Here is a 20,665-nt window from a genome sequence, read left to right on the forward strand (position 1 = left end):
ATGCCCTTATCATTTTTTCTCCCGTTTTTTTTTTTTAACATAAAGAGGATTTTATTATCAGAAATTTTCTTTTTTTTTCAAACAATATATTTTAATTTTTAAACTCACTATATCAAAAATTTTTAAAATTATTTAAAGACTAATAATGTAGTTTTAATTCAAAAAAAGATCAAATAAGTTTAAATTTTTTAATAAATAAATTTTTCCAAAGTTTTGCCCAAAAATTTTGCCAAGTTTGGGAGACATTTTCACATTGCGCCACTTTTGGGAAAAATGGCAGGGTTTTGATTGGTTTAATTTTTGTTTGCCAACGTTCTGCCAAAAGTTTGTCAAGTTGGCAGCGACTGCCACATTGCTGCCACTTGGCAGGATTTTGGCAAATATTTGGTGGAAGTGTTTAATCATATTTTACTATAGGTTTTCATAAAGTACTATGAAAAGTTGTTTATTTTTTGTTTTTTAATTGTTTGACTTTGGGTTTTTTAGAATAGGGTCAAGGGGTCAGGGGGGTCAAAATTGAGCTCGCACCCCCATATATATAACTACTTACGACAGAGAATGCCAATTTTCTAGTAGATGGTTTCCGAGCTTTTGTGATCGCCCTTCGTCCGTCGTCCGTCCACAATTTCCTTGTTAACATGATAGAGACCACATTTTGTATTTGATTTTAATCAAACTTGCATACAACTTGTATGGGCATAACATCTCGGTTCCTTCCAAAAACTGGCCAGATCCCATCATGGGTTCCAGAGTTATGGCCTCTTAAAGTGCCAAAATTTGCCATTTTTGGCTTGTGAACATGATAGAGACCACATTTTGCAATCAACTTTAATCAAACTTGCACACAACTTGTATGGGCATAATAGCTCGGTTCCTTTCGAAAACTAGCCAGATCCCTTTATGGGTTCCAGAGTTATGACCCCTTAGAGGGGCCAAAATTTGCTATTTTTTGGCTTGTGAACACCATAGATACCACATTTTACAATCAACTTTAATCAAACTTGCACACAACTTGTATTGGCATAATATCTCGGTTCCTTTCGAAAACTGGCCAGATCCCATCATGCGTTCAAGAGTGATGTCCCCTTAAAGGGCCAAAATTTGTTATATTTGGCTTGTGAACACGATAGAGACAAGATTTTGCAATCAACTTTAATCAAACTTGCACACAACTTGTATTGGCATAGTATCTCGGTTCCTTTCGAAAACTGGCCAAATCCCGTCATGGGTTCCAGAGTTATGGCCCCTTAAATGTCCAAAATTTCCTATTTTGGCCATATAGAGACTTCATTTATGGTCTGATTTGATACAAACTTGCAAAATATCTTCAACCACAATAAATCTTGGATTCCATGATGAATCTGTCAGATCCAATGCATGAAACTTGGCCAGAATGTTTGTCTGCATGAAATATCGTATGAATTTTTATCTGGGTCATGTGGGGTCAAAAACTAGGTTACCAGGTCAAATCAAAGAATAAGTTTGTTTACACCCTAGGGGCACATTTTTATTCTATGCTCATAATTTTTGGTCAAAATGTTTGTTATCATGAAGTCTTGGACAAGTTCGTATCTGGGTCATGTGGGGCAAAAAAACTAGGTCAATTGGTCAAGTCAAAGAAAATGCTTGTTTTCCCTCAAGATGCCAAGTTTTTTGGTCCAATCCTACTGAAAATTGGTCAGAATATTTGTTTACTTGTAATCACTAGGTAAAACATGTTTACACTGTTACGGTGTGTTACACAGGTGAGCGACCTAGGGCCATTTTGGCCCTCTTGTTTCATTTTGTGTTTTTTTGTCTGTTATTTTGTTTGAGTTCGGAGATATATCCCTGATTTATGCTGATCTTATTACTTCCTTTTGAAATATTACCTTTCTGATGTACATATCTCATATTTACAAACCACTAAAATTAAACAGGTACTCGTTCTTCGGTTGTCGTTTTGACAACAGTTTCAACTCTTAATAATAAAATCTATACGAAGATCCTTTAGGAAGCAGAGAATGCAACCAAGGAAAATAATAGCAGACTCGGTTTGATTGAGTTTGTTCCATGAGAGGTAATGAAAAGTGCAACACCTCTCGCACCCCCTAGCACCGGCTTAAGCGGAACTCTTATTACATAGATATTGTATGAACTCAATGATTCCAAAGGACCAGAAAATATAACAATACTGAATCCAAGTACGAGGAGACATTTTACAGCCGCCATGGCCACAAAATACACATGAAAATAATGTTGAAATAAAAGATATTTACTATATATTAGAATTATACAAACTCGACGAGATGAGGTATTTTTCTTTAAACCATTACGGTTTAGAAATGTTTACTTACCAGATTACCAACATTGTCAGTTTCATTGTAGCCACATGTAGGGCCTCGAAGAAGTCCAACAATGGTTTCCCCGCAGGTCCCATTTTTGAGCACATAACTCCGAAAAATATTGAGAAAACAACAATGCCAAGGACGTTCATCCCTTCTGACTTGACAACTTTCGGATTATCGACCGTGTCCACAACAATCGCTGCAGAGAGAATAAAATTGTCAGATTCTTGGACGTGTTACTACAAGAAGAAAGTAATCATAGTGTATTAAAATGTCAATCTATGTGAGGTTTGAAAAAAACATACATCAACCTAATTTAGAATATGCAGATGTTGTCTCAACATGCAGAGACATTTCTTGTCCAGTCAGGTGACATTAGTGGAATTACAGAGGAGTTAGAAATGATATTGACACAGATGACAAAATATCATATGCAATACAGCTTGAAATATTCGCAATTCGACATCATCTTGTTGTTGCCTCCCTTTGACTGCGCGATGGAAATCAACGAGGCATTAGTTTTACAGCCTGTTTGGACAGTTTTCACAGAGGGTCACACAAGGAAAATATTTGTGAAACTATTTTGAAGTTGGGCCAATGTTTTCTGGCAAGAAGATTTTTAAAGTAGTTCCGCGCGCAGGGGAACTAAACTGTCCATTCTGCAGTATACAGTTGTTAATAAAAACGTGTTAATCCCGTTCCTCGGGATATAAAATTGGTCTTACTTTTGTTCCCTTCTTGCATTTTAACATTATAATCCTGGACTTCCGTCGTTTGCTGCAAATATACAAAGACATTGTTAATTCAAGTTCGGTAATTTGATAAAGAAAATAGAACTTCTATGAAATCAAATAACCGTAGAATCACGTAAAATCACGCAGAACCACGTAGAATCACTTTGCATAAGGAATAATAGTATCACCTCATGATACTTAAGAACAAAAAAAAAAGAAAAATCTGGGGACAGTTATAAGACTTAATGAGCGTATCTTCTTCTTTTCATGATGATGATGATGATGATGATGATGATGATGACTGTAGTATAATCAGGAAATAGTTGTAGATTTCTACCGCTATCGATACGTTTATTTATTAGCTCGACTATTCAAAGAATAGGTAGAGCTATTGGACTCGCCTGTGCGTCGGCGTCCGCATCCCGATTTGGTTAAGTTTTTGTATATAAGCTGGTATCTCAGTAACAACTTACGGGAATGGATTGAAACTTCACACACTTATTTACTGTGATAAACTGACTTACATTACACAGGTTCAATAACTCTAATTTGCTTTTTAACAAAGTTATGCCCTTTTTCCGACTTGGACATGTTTGGTTATGGTTTTGTATGTAAGCTGGTATCTCAGTACCCACTAATGGGAATTAATTTAAACTTCACACACTTGTTCACTGTCACGATCTGACATGCAGTGTCATGTTCCAGAACTCTACTTAGCATTTTTACAAAATCATGCCCCTTTTTTGACTTAGCAGTTTTGGGTTTAGGCTTTGTATGTAAGCTGGTATTTCAATACCCACTACTGGGAATGGATTGAAACTTCGCACACATGTCCACTGTCATGAGCTGATAAGCACTGTGCAGGGTCCATAACCCTGTTTTGCATTTTTACAAAATAATGCCCATGTTTCGACTTTTGTATTCATTCAATTGACAAGGCTGTTGAATAGTCGAGTGTTGCTGTCTTCTGACAGCTCATGTTTTTCAAGTTCTGTACATGTATCTTAGGTAAAAAATTACCAAATTCCATTTCTGCCAAAAACGTTTCACCGAATGAAAAAAAAATGTTATGCATTGAATTAATCGCATAATCTAACAAAGACAAAAATACATGCTCATTTAGCAGAATCTGGTCTCTATCATATATTGACAGGTTAACCCTTATCATGCTAAACACGATTGATTCTGCCTTTTCGACCAGTGTAGATCATGATCAGCCTGCACATCCGTACATCTACACTGTACGCCATTCAGTCAGTATCTTTTTGGTAAGCACCACTTTTAACAATTAAGAGTACTGTCCATAAAGTTCATATATAGAAATTTAGCAAGGTAAGGGTTAAGTCGTCATTAGGAACATTCTAAAAATGTCTTGCGTTGTCAGTCTTTCCGTACTATACAGGTGGGCTGTAGCAGTTTAGAATGACTGGGTCACACTCTTAGTTAAATGATATTTATTCCAAATAAGTGCACATTTAGTTAAATAAACATATATTACATCTGTATGGAAAGGATTAGAACGATAGATAATGTCTTATAGAATTCTACTCCTGCCAAACTCCTGTCATACGATGTAAGTTGCTATGGTATATTTCACTGGATGTTCAGCCTTTCTTCTACAATGGAAATAATAATTAACTAGGAACACACCCTGATTATGATCATAACTGAAACTTTATTGATAAGTGAAACAGTTACTTTGAGTATAGAAACTGTTTACCCTTCGTCTTTCAAATGCTTACATGGATTCTTAATGTTCATACATGACAACATTCCTAAAATGTTGGACTTACCAAAACATTAAAATGCTATTAAAACAAATAAAAACACGTACATACCTTTCGAAAAGCAGACTCAATCAAGTTGTCAGGGAAACAATTTCTGAAAACAAAAAGACAAACAGCGATTATTCATCTTTTGTCGAAAGACGAAAAATGAAGAAAACTATATGTAAATCTATGAAAGAAGAAGTAGTAAGTCAAGGTAAGAGTTCATTAAAGAATCCTGTTTGGACCATGTCGATATGGTCCAAACAGAATTCCGTATATCAAAGAGAAACGTACTTCTTATAAATACATGTAGTCCTTCGTCTTTTCAAGAATGATTTGACTGAAGTAGTATCTTTTGAAGAACAGTGTTAAATGTATACAAAATCAAAAGACAGGTCTTTGTTTGATGTGACGAACAATTTGCCGGGAAGACAGACACACCATCTGCGTGAGTAACTTCAGATGTTTGTATAGTTTTTCTCAGTAATGAACAGTAAAACATGGACCGTAATGAATGGCGGAAACTCCTGTTATAAATTCTTATTTATATAGAACTGTCAAATAATGAGATTGAAATTGAGGAGAAAATGCTCTTCATAGTGATATACACCTGCTTGTCGTTGTATGATACCTTTTCTAAAGATATACATAAGTGGACAGATACATCTATAGGATCAAAGATATCAACATCAGAAGACAGCTATGGCTTTTTATAAAATGCCTTCATTCCTTATAAAGTATCGCTAATGAGTGTATGTGTCTCGGGCGCAGTATTTAGAACGCCATTAACATTAAAAGTTTTATTTGCAATATTATCTTACAATCAGAAATCATTTATGGTGAAAATTATACCAGTCAAAGTACATTAATTTTCTTAAGTAATTTTCATATTAATTTTTTTAAGTAATTTTCATATTAACTTTCTTAAGCAATTTTCTTAAGTAATTTCATATTAACCTTCTTAAGTAATTTTCATATTAACTTTCCTAAGTAATTTTCATATTAATATTAACTTTTAAGTAATTTTCATAAGTAATTGTGCGATCCGCTGAACGGATACACATAAACATGTTTTCATTCTTTTACAAAACGTACGAATATGCTTATTTATAAATATAAGATTATTTTGCTTTCATGATGCCAAAAATTTGATAGTAATCAAGTTGTGTATCTGCGTACGCTTAGATCGATAGGAAAACAGAACGCAGTTCTACGGATCCGCGCCGGGGTCATGAGTTTGATCCCCGGGCGAGGCGTATGTTCTTCGTGATGAATTGATTTTAAAAAAGTGTGTTTGAAACCATTCGTCCTCCACCTCTGATTTTTGAGGGGAAGTTGGCAGTTACTTGCGGAGAACAGGTTTGTATTGGTACAGAATCCAGGAACACTGGTTAGGGTAACTGCCCGCCGTTACATAAACCCGAAACAAACAAAAAGATTTGAAAACGAAAATGTGTGACTGTATACCTGATAAGATCAAACAGCGCTTCTAAAGGCTCTTGTTCCTTTGTATTTCCACTTTTTGCAATGTCTTCATTGCCTCTATTCCCGGGGCGTATTGCAAGCACCATTACAATTCCAATAACCACGGCACAGAACGTTGTGGTTAGATAGTACACAACGGCACGTAAACCCATACGACCTGCAGGGAAACGTGGTGAGAATATCAAATTTGCAAAATGATGTCAAAGTGCGACGCGGAATGTATTTTACGACGGAGGAATGGCTTTGGCTCGTAGTACGAACTAGTAAAATTAAACGGGAATTAATAGGGGAAAATAGTTCCAAATTATCTTACAGAATTTTTCTTTAAACTACTTCCCAAGTAATGTAACCGCCTCGTAAGCGCCCGTTTCGAGTTCGGGAGGTCGTGGGTTCGATCCCTGGCCGCGTCATACTAGAGACGTAAAAATGGTACTAGCAGCTTTCGCTTTGTGCTCAGCATGAAGAGGATAGTGCTAGGACTGGTCAGCCCGGTGTCAGTATAATGTGACTGGGTGGAGTATCATGTCACGAGTCTGCGGCGTGATATTCCAGTGAGGCAGCACTATAAAGTTGGGCATTGTACCCACTGCTACAATTAGACACCGTCGTTTATATGACTGAATAATTGTTAAAAATGACGTTAAACTTGACCCCCACCCTCCAAGCCCCAAGTAATGTACAGTCCCACCCAAGCCTTTGTCTATATGCTGAGCGGCTGGCTCCCGTGTCCCTTTTGTTTTTAACCTAAGCACCGTACTTTTATTCTTCTAACCATGCATTTCGTGAGATCTTTCTCACTTGTAACAATTTGTAAGACTTGCACCTCCGCAATATAGTCATTAATGATTGCGAGGAGTATCATGTCGGTATAGAGAGAACTATCATCCGAAGCAGTTACTGCACGAAGTACGAGCTATCTTGCGCAGTATCAATCAGTTTTTAAGGAAAAATGCTGCAGTTTTGGGTAAAAAAAATCCCAATAATGGAATTTGTTCAAACTTTGTATATGAACACAGTGTCATGTTAGAAACAGAATTATGAAAAAAAAAACCGAAGGTTACCATTGCTTGTTCAGGAGTTGTCTGCACTTGAATATGCAAATTAGAAGAAAAATCCAGTTTTAAGGGCAGATAACTCCTAAACAAGCATGGTGACCTATGATTGTTTTTGCATTTTTCTGTTTCTTACATGAAACTGTGTTCATATACAAAGTTTGAACAAATTCTGTTATTGGGAAATGTTTGCCCCATCTCTCATACAAGAAACTGCAGCAAGTGTCTTTAATTATAAGACCAGTAAAGTAAAGAAGAGCGAAACCTGAAGCTCTGCTGTCCAGCGCCGCAAGTGAAGAGATGAGAGACGACACGATCAGTGGAAGGATCAGCATCTTGAGCATGTTGAGGAGTAAATCCCCCGGAAATCTCAAGTAGAATATCTTCCTCTTCTGCCAGTACTCCCATCCATCTAATCTTCTCACTGTTAGACCCATAACGACGCCGATGATGAGGGCTAGGACCATGAGAATTATAAAGATGTTTGAAATAATGAAGGCCTTCACCTTCTCACCGGTTGACCGTCGCTCTGTACCCGTCCCTGTCGCCATGGTTATACTGAAAATGCATAGACAATAAATAAAGATCGGACAAGACAGTTCTAACATAAGTTTGCCAGTTCGAACAAATTTCATATATGCTTTAAGTGAACATATTCCCAATGTAAATCAAACACTAGGATTTAGAAACTTGCGGGTTGATTCAAAGCTTTTTTCAACGATGAAATAGAACGGCATACTCCCTTTAAGCTCTAGTACAGGATGGCTTACTTGCCTTGACAGGCAATTAAGCTATGCTTTTCATCTGCTCACACTTTAACTATGCCTCTTCTGTCTTCACATAATTGATGAATATCACCTTGATTTCATAGATATACACAACAAGAAATATATTTTGAAAAATTGTCGGCGCAGTGTAGTTGAACGAAAAAATGAATTGCATGAATATTACTGTAGTTACACACGAAAGATTGTTACCAGACACCATTTTCAACCTGGGTTGAGACTTTTAAAAATCTGAAAACCACACCTGTTAACATAGTATGTACTAATTATATGACGGTACACAGTTCTATACATTTATAAAAGGAATAGGACTTAAAAGATAATTTTATTGTGTTTATTATAAATATAAATATGTATTGACGTCACGTCAAAGGGACTTTCCCCCCTCATTACCCCCCCCCCCCCCCCACCCCCACCCCACCCCCGCCACCCCTTTAGATATGCTCAAACGACTGTTCATTTTGCATTTACCAATACCTCTATACGCTTAATAGTGAGTAGGTTATAGGAAAAAGATGTTTCTTTTTGTGAAGAAAGCACCAAACTTTGTATGTAACTATTTTGAAGTATGCTGAATCCAAAAAAAGGAGGAGGCACGCAGTTCGCTAACCCCAATTAGCTTAAAATGAGGCCCCAAAAAGGGACCTATATTTTATTTATTTTAATCACATATTTTTGAAAGCAATGTCCAAAAGCTTAATTTATAACCTAAATAAGTAACTATTATTCACATAATATTTATTTAGTTACATTTTATACATATTTGATATATCAGACATTGACAATTGACATAGATGAGGCCCTAAAAGGGGGAAAATTGTTTAAAAATTACATTTTCAGGATGACTTTATTTTTTAGTGTGAATATTATATCACTCAGGTAAACAAAACTAATTTTAGTATTTAAGTATATAAAAAATATTATTTAAACATTCTTTACATTTTGAGGTTCATTAAGGGTATTTTATAAAACAAGTTCACATAATACGTACATACTGTAATTCATATAATCGATTTTACAGTACTTAAACTGTACATGGGGTACCAATAGTTCAATTTCCCTATGAATATTATCATTAAGCATTCAAAAGAGCAGCTAAGGCTTAAAGAAGGTTTTTTATGTGTTTTTTTTTTTGTAATTCAGTATCTAATTCAAATTCATGAAAAACATATTATACAAAACATACTTTTTTCAAGACAATTAATGACTTCAAGCTAAAGTATACGATCATGCTAATGCTTTCTTTACGACAAAAGAAAATGGAATGTGAATTAAATGTATTGTTGTATTTATTATTGCTAATTTATACTATATTCAGTGATACTAATTTATTTGAATTTGTTGATTAAGATTTCAAGTTTTAGAATCAGTCTAAACTCCGCTTTCTTAAAAAGAGCACCGGTATTGTATGATAGATTAACCTTTGTACGGTTTGAGCCAACGACCTTCCTATTGATCTGACAACACGTTTACCACCAGACGGTCTCTCTCATTGAACACCTCCGCAGAGCTTATAACTATAAACATTTCTAAAGTGCAGTGATTTACTGCAGACACCCCAAGGACAGAAATAGTTACATATAAAAACTTGTTTAAGATGAAAATATGATACAGAAATAAAGAGTCATGCCAAATAGAGTTGGATATAAATGTTTGAAGGTAAAGATTAATCGGTAAATTTATAACAATGTCTCCCTAAAATATACTGAGCTACAGTTGTCTTGCATATTAAGGCTTTTGACAAATGACGATATAGTGTATTTTCTGTCTTAAGTTCCAAATCGGCCTGTATAATTATATCATGTATCTGATAAAGAAATGATCATTCAGAACATTGTACTTGTGTGTCAGAGTTGAGTTGAGCTCATTCAGCATGGGTAAAATGACTATTGCATGCCGTCCTAGTTATAATTACAGCTGATATGTGCTCTTTTTTCCAATAAAGTGTTAGGAATACCTCTCAGTAGTGCACTTATAAGTCCTAGAATAATTGCTTGTTTAGGGTAATGCCGCAAGCATTTTTCATGAACTTACAAAAGTTGAAAGAAAAGTTACGATCGGGTTACCATAAACAAACAACTTTTAATTTTCGGCGTTACAACCCTTTCAATATTTAACTAACACTGTAATAGATTTGCCAGTATTTCACTCTCTAGCACATGAAGTACACATGATTGACTTGATACATTTATATCTGCCTTTGTATGTATTTTTGTAGATACATTGATGAGTTTCCTCCAACTTATAGCAGCTAATTATGAAGCGTATTACATGATTAAAGCCAAGTACCAGTTCTTTTGACCATTTCCAGTTGACATGATTAGCAATGTCAATGTATGCTATCAATGCCTGTTTACAATCTGTTTGATACAATGTTATTTGCTTCATACGTGAACATCTCTTAGGGGGTTGCTTTCAATCCGTCTAATTGCTTAAGAAAATATAATCTCTGGCCTCATTTTGATATTTCTTTGCATAATAGAGCAACCTTTCCTTCAAGTTGTCGTGTGCGCTTCTTGAATCTTTTAACATGGTATAACCATAAGTAAAGATATCCTATGCCTTGCAAACGTATTGAGACATATTGCATTATAAAGAGTGCTAGCTTTAGGTCTACTTTCTTTGATGTGTCTTTTCCTTACTACGGAATTAGTCAGCATGTACCAAACTGTTTTGAACGGCCAAATGAAGCTAGAGCTAAACAACTAGCAAACTGTTTTACTACTGTGTATCAGTTTTGCTTGCTCTTAATGGATTTGCTTTTATGAACATGCGGCAAACAAATGTGTACCATGTCGCATACCAGTTAGTGCACCACATGTTGTGACTTCAGACTTTTGGAACAATACAGTTAACATGGTCAGATTATAAAAAAAGGTATCAAGCTGTAAGTCATTAAATGGTGCCAGATAAAATTCTAGTTCCTAAAGGAAATAGACAGCATGAAAACATCTAAATCACTTGATGTTCACACTCCTAACATTTATATATGAAGCCATGTTTGGGGAGAGACATTAAGGTATGAAGAATATTGTCAGTGCTGAAAAAAACATCAAAAGAAAATTGGGGGGCATGTACTTCAGAAAAACAAAAAAAACTACAATATCAACTAAAAATGATACCCCAAATTGTATGACCTACATTGCCATAATAAATGTCATGCTATCATATTATTGCAAAATGCTTCCTTATGTCAAGGATAGATCTGTTATGTGATTTCAGGGGAAGAAATGTAAAAAGGAAGGAAAAAAGCTCTACAGAGCAAAGGAGGACTCTTTGATTGCGCCATTTGCAACTTCCATGATTTTTTTTCCGCGCCAGTTTTCTATTTAGTGTCTGCGTACCTTAATTGTGACCTTTTGTATTGCTTAATACTGTTGAATCTGGATTGACCAGTAATGACACTTGACTTTCATTACTATGTACACTTCATAGAACCAATTAAATGCCAGTGGAATAACACATTCATGTATAAGAAATATAAATTTGTCAAACAGATGTATTAGAGAAGTACTGGGAAACCTATTGCAATTCTAAGATATCTATTAAAAGGGTGTACATATCAGTTTTGTTTATTTAATGGGTCTTTTGGTGTGTCATTTGATTTGAAAACCTGATTATGTCATATACTGTTATGTAACATACAAAAATAATCCATTGAAGGGTCTCTCTTTTTGATATAAATCTATTGCCCTAATACATACAGATATATAAGTTACCTCTTGGACCTAAACATGTGAATATTTTTTACTTTTTTGATATGTTATACATAATATCCGTGAATTCTGTTTCTTTACTTATGTTAAGTTCAGTAATATGATATCTTATAGGGCTTTTCAAAAGGGTATTGGGAAGAGGCATTGGCCTTTCAAATTGGTAATTTATGCGCAATAATTGTCCATTTTGGGAAAATAATGAACGGAAGTAAACACAAAAAGACGAATTAAATTTATCTCCCCTGAAACATGGACTAAAAATCCTAAAATTGGAACATAATGAATTAGACTTGTAGGGCATCCTTGGGCGTTTATTGCCCGGATGAAATGGAGTCGAGTTGGATCACGTAGCTCCAGCAAAATGCTCTAACACTGGGAACCAGAAGTGGAGTTTTAAAACCTTGTTTACGGCGCTTGTTTACATTATCGACGGGGGTAAACCAACATTTCTACAAAAGTAGTGTAATTTCCTCATTCAAATAATATCTTGTTTGGTCATAAATTTATCTTATGGATATTTCGCTACAATGTTTCTTTGACATTGAAGTTGTACCTTCTCATTCCGCAATATTGTTCTCGCATTGTTCACGGTCCTCCCGATTAGGAGGTAGTATGAAATTTTGAACCGAGAACGATGTTCTTGGGTCTTGGTCAAGTCATTAGGGCGATTCTATCTCGGGTCGAACACAGAAGAACAAAAAGGACGAAGCGCCCAAGGATGCCCGTAATGTGTCACACATGGTTCTGTGCACTGTTAGGCTACAGTGCAGCAAAAAATCAATACCAGACAAACGCCTCGTCTGGAAATATCTATGCTACATTTGGAAAAAGTAGTATATTTGTGGATAGGAAAGATGCCTTATAAGGATGAAAAACCGTGTTTTAACGATTGAAATAAATTAATTTGCCCTTAAAATGCGATTTTTAACAATTTCCCCTTTAAGGACCTCATATTTTTCTCCCGAGTTATGTATATTGAATGTGTATAAAATGTAATTGAATAAATTTTGTGTCAAGGGTTATAATAGGTTAAGGTAATGAATTAACATTTTGACATTGTTCTAGATATATTTGATTGAAATAAATAAAAGGTAGTTCCCTTTTGGGGCCTCATGTTTTGGTCTATTCAAGCCAACAAAGCGTATATGTAGTCCATTTCTGATCCAGTATACTTTATAATAATAAAATACAAACTTTCATGGTTTCTTCATAAGAAACATCTTTTTACACGCATTGTTGAAATTAAACATACAGTAAAATAAGATTACCTCCCTTTTTAGTATGTATCTTAAGAAATAATAGTATTTTTAGTAAACTTTGTATATTTGTCAATACCAAATGGTTGTTTGTCTATGCTAGTGATATGTTACCCATGTTTAGATCATATAAAACATTACTTTATAGATAAATTTTAATTTAAAAGGAAAGAATATTTTTTTCAAGACATTTTTACCTCCTTTTTTAAATTGATTTAAAAGGAGGTTCCAGGGCAGATATAGCGTGTCTCCTCCTCTTGTAGGATTTTGGATACCTTAAAGTAATTTCATGCAAAATTGGGTGCTTTCTTCACAAACGGGAACATCTTTGCCATTTTTTGTTCCATATCTTACTCGCTATAATATACTGAACGACACAGAACAAAAATGAACACTTCCAAAATGTACATTACCCTTTCGTATGGCTAAAAATACCTATGATATATTATCAAGCAATCTGATTTGCCAACTCGGTCACATGATATAGGTCATTGTAGGTTAAGAAAACGAGATAATAAGACTGCGCCATAACGATATTGCATGGTGCTGTGGGTCGTTAAGAGAGTGCCAATGGCCCAGCACCACTGCCCTCAACTCTCTAGGTTTCTGTCGGGGTTACCTCACCCATAGTTTTGAATTCATACCCTACTCTGGGAACACAGGGGCTATTTGTCCCATAGCTTGGGGTCTGTTTATAAGCATCAGGGCGTGTCCACACACGGGTGGGCCTGGCATGCCACATGTCTGGGGGCAGACCTTCTATGACTGTGAAGAAGAAGAAGAAGAAGGCTGCGCCGAAAAATGGACGTTTGCTTGTATTAAATACGATTACATGGAACGTAGTTACTGTTACAACTGCCTAATATATTTATTCAACCTTATACGTTTTCATGATGATGTGATAATAAGGTGTCTTCAAAATCACTTTTAATGCAATTTTAAGTCCAGCTAACTCAATAAAAACGCTTATGTTGTTCTGTATTGTAAGTGGTTTGGAAGATGAACTGTCTAATAGAATTAGGTGGTATTGAAGTATGCTAACTGTGCTCGTTATCGTCAACTTGTCTTTCCTTTATGTTGTTATCTTTTATTTCATTTTGATTTCCTAGTATCAATGAATAAACATTTAGGCCTCACATAAATTACAACACAGCCCAATAACTTCAATAAACGTTCTCATTTTTGTTACCGCATGGTAGATCATAAATACAGCGATCATAATCATTATTGTAAAGGCATTTCACATTATTATAATAATATTTCAATGAATGCTTTTGAATACTTGTACGCACAACCGTGATAATATATAATACAAGGTTATACACGGGTTCATGCAAAATTATCAAACATAATTTCAACATAATTCTTATACACAAGTTGATAAATACCCGTCCTTTGTATTGCTATTTTGTTAACTTGATTATGTTTTTTCCTTGTATAACAACTGTTTTCATAAGACGTATTTTGTAGTTTCAGAATCCCACTGCCGGGTCTCTTATCTATGACCGCACTTTCTTACATAATAATTAAACTCACTTAAGCAGAAAAAACCTTTACGTCAGCTTTAGTCTGTATACTATGGTTCACAGGCGCCGGAAGTCGCGGGTTCGAACCATACTCGGATCACGACCGGACATTCTCATATGGCACCTCAACGGATACTCGGTAATGATGTAAATAAGGTTACATTTTACAACATAATAAAACTAATTTGTTTTCAAAAGGTCAATCATTGCAGAATGATGTTTTGTTGACCAAATGATAAACTACATTTAGGCGAATGGCACCTGGGCCGTAGCAAGGTCTTCAGTCGAAAAAGGTAATTACACAAAGCCCCTTTTAAAGGAGGACCAGCCTGAATGTCGGGCCACCGTTAGGAGTCAATGTCCCAACGGGTACTGATTTTATGACTCCTTTCTTGCATGGCTAAAAACCAGGGCCCGTAATCAGTTTTACAGTCTGAAATTTAGACTCAAGAACAACAACTATTACAGCATCTCTGCACTGATGAAACTTTGCCGAGCTGTCTGTATGTGCTGAATGAATATTCATGCAAAGTTTCATTACTGTTTGTGCGAATTTGATAAGAGCAAAATCAAAATCCAGTATTTTAATAAATGAGCCGTGCCATGTGAAAACCAACATAGTGGGTTTGCGACCAGCATGGATCCAGACCAGTCTGCGCATCCGCGCAGTCTGGTCAGAATCCATGCTGTTCGCTTTCAAACCTAATGGAATTAGAGAAACTAATAGCGAACAGCATGGATCTTGACCAGACTGCGCAGATACGCAGGCTGGTCTGGATCCAGGCTGGTCGCAAACCCACTATGTTGGTTTTCCCATGGCACGGCTCTTATAGTATAAGTTTCAGACTTTAAGGTTTCCAGTCGAGTGCTTAGTTTACTTATTTTTATAGTTTTCAATGATACTTCAGGAGAAATCCATCAGTTATTACAGTGTAACTGTAAAAACAAAACAAAAACATGACTGTAGTGATTCGTACATATTATAATGGTAATCATCTTTTTTACTAATTCTTGCTCAGCAGACACAACTTTTTCAAATAATACAGAAAAAAAACAACATGGGGTCACCAGGCATCGAAATGGTATCTGCTTGTGATCGGATACCTTAAATGTTGATGACTACGGGCTAAAACTCAGCACAAAGGTCAAATTTTATCGCTAAAATGTACTTCGAAATCGTGAAAATTGTAGTTATGTTACATGCTTTTAAAGTTCTGGTTTGATTTTTATCGTGTAATACAATGCAATGTTAAAAGCAACATTGTATTCTCAGGTTTTACGATTCCCGTCATTATAATACCGTTGGGCATCTTGAATTTCCTCCTTTGTAAAAGTTTTCAGATGCTAAATTTTGATATTTCACATTTTTTGCATTAAAGTAGAAACTTAGCTTTTAAGTCTTTCAAACTTTGGTTTTAAAGATAAAAGTTTCAAGTTTCGTGACACGATCTGGGCAAAAATAAACATACCAGTGCACTGTGAAAAGGTTCATTTATCCTGTCTGCCTGGCACCGGCAGTTGCCATTGGGATTGCATAGCATATAATGTGGGTTACACACGCCTAAATACTGTACTAGTATTCCCTATATCTGCTGTATAAAACTGACATTTTTAAAGAGCTACCAAACATAGCTAGAGCCATTTCAGAGAACAAATCTTTACCTCATTTTATTATGATAAAACTGACATAAAATGAAGAAAACATTTGGGATCATTAATATTCTAAGAGAGATTTCTCTTGTCTCATTTGTTTACTGTAATCACATTGTTGTGACATGGTAGTACTGCTCATACTAAAATCAACATTCACTTCACCAAAATAAACTCCCCTCCCAATTTTTTCTACCAAAATGTCAAAAATACATCCACAATGAAATGTATGCAAAAAAAGCTTTAATTTAGATTTCTATGGCCATGCCAAGTGTAAAATTAGTGTTCAAAAACCTATCCGCCATTATAGTTAAGCCTATAATGCAGCTAAATATGACGTTCATAGCATCAATATGCAAATGAAACTATGTTAAATGAAATACTTGGCTGGCATATTAATATGATAATTACGTGAACCTAGGTTCACGGTCGATAAACTTAGATTGACTATCGATAAACCAGGTTTTTCGAACGTAAAACAAGGTTTTTCGAATACTAACTTATATTTTTAAGTGATAACTTAGGATAACGCCGTGAAGCATAGATCACGGTCGTAAACGGAAGTTCACGCTTGTAAACCCAAGTTCATGGTCGTAAACATAGGTTCACTTTCGTAAAGTATGGTTAACGAGCGTCAACTTAGTTCACGGGAGTATATTTAGGATAACGACCGTAAACATAGGATAACGCCCGAAATTCGTAGTTCAATCGAGAAACCTAGTTTATCAAACGTAAATCATGTTTTAGGAATATAAAATCAATTATGAAGTCCGGGCGTGAACATGGGTTTACGGCCGTGAACCTATGTTTACGGACGTGAACTATGTTTACGACCGTGAAACATAATTTACGTTCGATAAACTAGATATCTCAAACAAAGCTATGATTTTGCGTCGTAAACACATATTCACGCCCGTATGTTCTTGCTCAATCGGAAAACCTAGTTTATCGAACGTTAACATGGGTTCAAGAGCGTAAACTAAGATTTACGCCCGTAATCCTATGTAATCGAAAATATAGGTTAGTATTCGATAATCCTAGTTTTTCGACCAAGAACGTAATTATTTGCTAATTGACTTGCCGTGAACCATAGTTTACGGATATGAACCTATGTTTACGAGCGTGAACCTTTTTACGACCGTGAACTTGGGTTTACGAGCGTGAACCATAGTTTACAAACGTGAACCTAGGTTGACGTTCGATAAACTAGGTTTCTCAAACAAAACTATGATTTTCTTTCGTTATCCTTAGTTCACGAGCGTGAACCTATGTTTACGGTCGTAAACTATGATTTACGCTCGTGAATCCAGGTTTATGCCCGTAAATATAGGTTAACGCTCATGAACTTAGGATAACGACCGAAATTCATAGTTCAGTGGAGAAACCTAGTTTATCGAAAGTAAACCTTGGTTCACAAGTGTAAACTATGGTTTAAGCCCGTTATATTAGTTTTCGCTCGAAAATATTAGTTAGTATTTGAAAGACCTGGTTTTACGTTAAAAAAAAACCTAGTTTATCGATCGTAAATCCTAGTTTTTCAACCGTCAGCCTGGGTTCACGTCATTATTGGACAATCGGCGTGCCATAGGCATAGAAGACACTTCTTTACCTTTAAAATCGATGTATTGCCGTGTTATAATCATAACTTCCGTGTAAGTTTTGAAAGGTCTATGTCTGAATATGAAAAGCGGCAACTCTAACATTTCACTAATGTACTCGAGATTAGCACAGATCCAGACGGCATTCGAACTAATAACCTTAGGGTAAGAAGAGCGCCACTCTTCTCAAATACTGATAGATTTTACGCAAAAGACTCGAAAACCATGACAGCATCTTCGTTCAACAAAGCAACAGAACGGGAACTCACATCAATGTAAACTGATTTGTGCCATTTCTTTTTGTAACAGCGACATAACACCTAACGTCATACCACCAAACTGCGTCCAACCGAACATCTTCATGGCGCCCCGCCGAACGTCGCCCCGACAAAGGTCGTCCGACCGAACTCCGCCCAGGCAAACGTCGCATAGCTGAACGTCGCCCCGCCACACAACTTCTTTTCGCCTTCCAGAATGACATGATCGTATAAATGAAATTGGAGTAGTAAGACTTTAACATTTATAGAATATTCGTTAGTCTCTAACGAAGTGTTACGACCACTCCCGCTTCCCCTACCCCCCCCCCCCCCCCCCCCCCCCCCCCCCCCAACCCCCACCCCCACACCACCACCACACCCACACACACACAGTCTTTGACCTTCAATTATAAACATTTTTTCATGAAAATTTTAATACAGATGTGGGGTAATATGCGTGCGTACGTGCGTTCCCGTCCAAGTTTTTGACAAGATTATAAATTTGTCAAACATTGGAAGAACACTTTATTCTTGCCTACTGAGATAGAGATACACCAGATCTCTGTCTGAAAGGTCAATAACACACTTGGATGAGGGGGCTGAGCAAGGGCCATGACATATCTTATCCGAGCAATAACAATCGTAGAGAAATATTTCTTTATTTCCTCAATAGCACGGCTAGTATCATGCAAAACACAGGCCATAATAAAAGTATGCGGGGCAACGATTTGCAGGGCGACGTTCGGCGAGGTTTAACGTGGGGCGACGTTTTGCGGGGCGACTTCGGCGAGGCGCCGGAACGAAGTCTGTCGTTGTGTCGCTGCGACAGAACGAAATAATGAAATGGCACGTATGCCGTAGAAAAGATCCGGCCAAATATGGAAACAGGTCGTATATAGTCCCTGACAACTAACAATAAGGTTTATGCAAGGACATTACAGATTAAGTGTAAAGATTTCTGTAGTAAGATAGAAGAAAACTGTTGGAGTTTAGAAAACAAAGAAAAGATCTTAAGTATATATTTTCAGACTTGAAAATTATCTGATACCATGTAATATAGTTTGAAAAAGAAAACAAATTATTTAATTTTCAGTTAACGCATACCTTATTTGGTAATCCTTAAATAGAGTTGTACAGAGAAAATAATAAAAATCCGGAAAAAATCACAAAACTTTTACCTTCGCAAAAATCCACCCGATATTGTGCAACGTCAGTCTGACAAGTTAAATATCTTTACGGTCCACCAGACATTCCCCAACAAAAAGCTTTTACAACTGTCAATTCAATTTCAACTTATTTGAGAAATTTAAGATTTTAGTCCTAAATAAAGATTAAGGTATTTTATATTTTAAGGTGTAAACAGTACTTTTGTATAAAAAAAGCTCTGGGCCCGTTTAACAAATTTTCGTAAGTTTCATTTAAAGTTCTAACCCAACTATAAACTCTTAAAACACACTTATGTCATAGGATATAAATCGTATCGTTTTCAAAAGATGAAAATAATTCAATTTTAAGACAATTCTATCTTATCTATGTTCTAAGAATAGTAGAAAAGTCATTCTTAATATACTTAAAATGATATTCGTGAAACACCTTTACATCTTAGTATCTAAGTTCTAACTTTGTCCCAAGTAGGATTCGTGAAACGGGTCCCAGGTACCTATGAAACTGAAAAATCAACCTCAAATATCTGAATTTTTTAATCGATGTCTCCGCTCATGCTTTTTCTCATCCGGCACTTTAAACATTGCAAAGTCTTCATGGTTCTTAATACTGTTGAGCAAAGTTATATATGTCATATTATACCATATTTATATAGCACCCTTTTCATGATAAACATTTACATACTTCTTTTTCATTGTGCGTACGACAATTTACCTATTATATATAAGGGAAAGTATTAAGTAATAAAATTTTCATATCTTTTATAATTTTAAGCAGTTCAGATTCTCTGAAAATTACTTGCAGAGAGCATGTAATTCTTTGTATAATCTTTAAGAACTGGTGTTTGCAAACAAATTTGAGCCGCACCATGAGAAAACCAACACAGTGGCTTTGCGACCAGCATGGATCCAGACCAGCCTGTGCATCCGCGCAATCTGGTAAGGATATGCTGTTTGCTAGACGTTTCTCTAATTGCAATAGGCTTTGAAAGCGAACAGCATAGATCCTGACCAGACTGCGCGGATCCATGCTAGTCGCAAAGCTACTAAGTTGGTTTTTCTCATGGTGCGGCTCATTTTGTTTCACCCGGGCCGAACAATAATTATACCTTAAGGAATGTAAAATACGGTGTATGTTCAGAGCGCACATACGTATCTAATATATTTATTAAGATCTGACTTTTTCGATTTGTATTTTCACATAAAAAGACGGAAGAAAATAAAAAGAGTTTATAAACGTCCCTGTATCAAGTTACAAAGAATACAATAGTGTAACAGAGAGCACATAATACGGACTTTATAATTATGGCACACTTTGGCACGCAATGGTATTCGATTGATAATAGC

The 20,665-nt window shown here is 35.9% G+C and overlaps 1 protein-coding gene across 2 annotated transcripts in view; it reads right to left on the reverse strand.

The window, feature by feature from the left end:
* The window catches only part of LOC123524557 (excitatory amino acid transporter 1-like), a 39,409-nt gene extending 19,918 nt beyond the window's left edge, over positions 1-19,491 (reverse strand). Inside the window, exons 1-6 of one of the 2 annotated variants that reach the window (XM_045302839.2) lie at positions 19,334-19,491; positions 7,633-7,925; positions 6,298-6,472; positions 4,900-4,942; positions 3,053-3,104; positions 2,337-2,526 (exon numbers count right to left, since the gene is read on the reverse strand). In XM_045302839.2, the coding sequence (XP_045158774.2) occupies positions 2,337-2,526; positions 3,053-3,104; positions 4,900-4,942; positions 6,298-6,472; positions 7,633-7,918 (746 nt within the window). In that variant the 5' untranslated portion in view covers positions 7,919-7,925; positions 19,334-19,491. Of the gene's footprint in view, positions 1-2,336; positions 2,527-3,052; positions 3,105-4,899; positions 4,943-6,297; positions 6,473-7,632; positions 7,926-19,259 lie in introns of both variants that reach the window. The other variant, XM_053538722.1, reaches the window with a different exon arrangement.
* Between the last annotated feature and the right edge of the window lie 1,174 nt (positions 19,492-20,665).

This window comes from Mercenaria mercenaria, chromosome 3 (genome assembly GCF_021730395.1).
Source record: "Mercenaria mercenaria strain notata chromosome 3, MADL_Memer_1, whole genome shotgun sequence".
In the NCBI taxonomy this organism is placed as follows: Eukaryota; Metazoa; Mollusca; class Bivalvia; order Venerida; family Veneridae; genus Mercenaria; species Mercenaria mercenaria.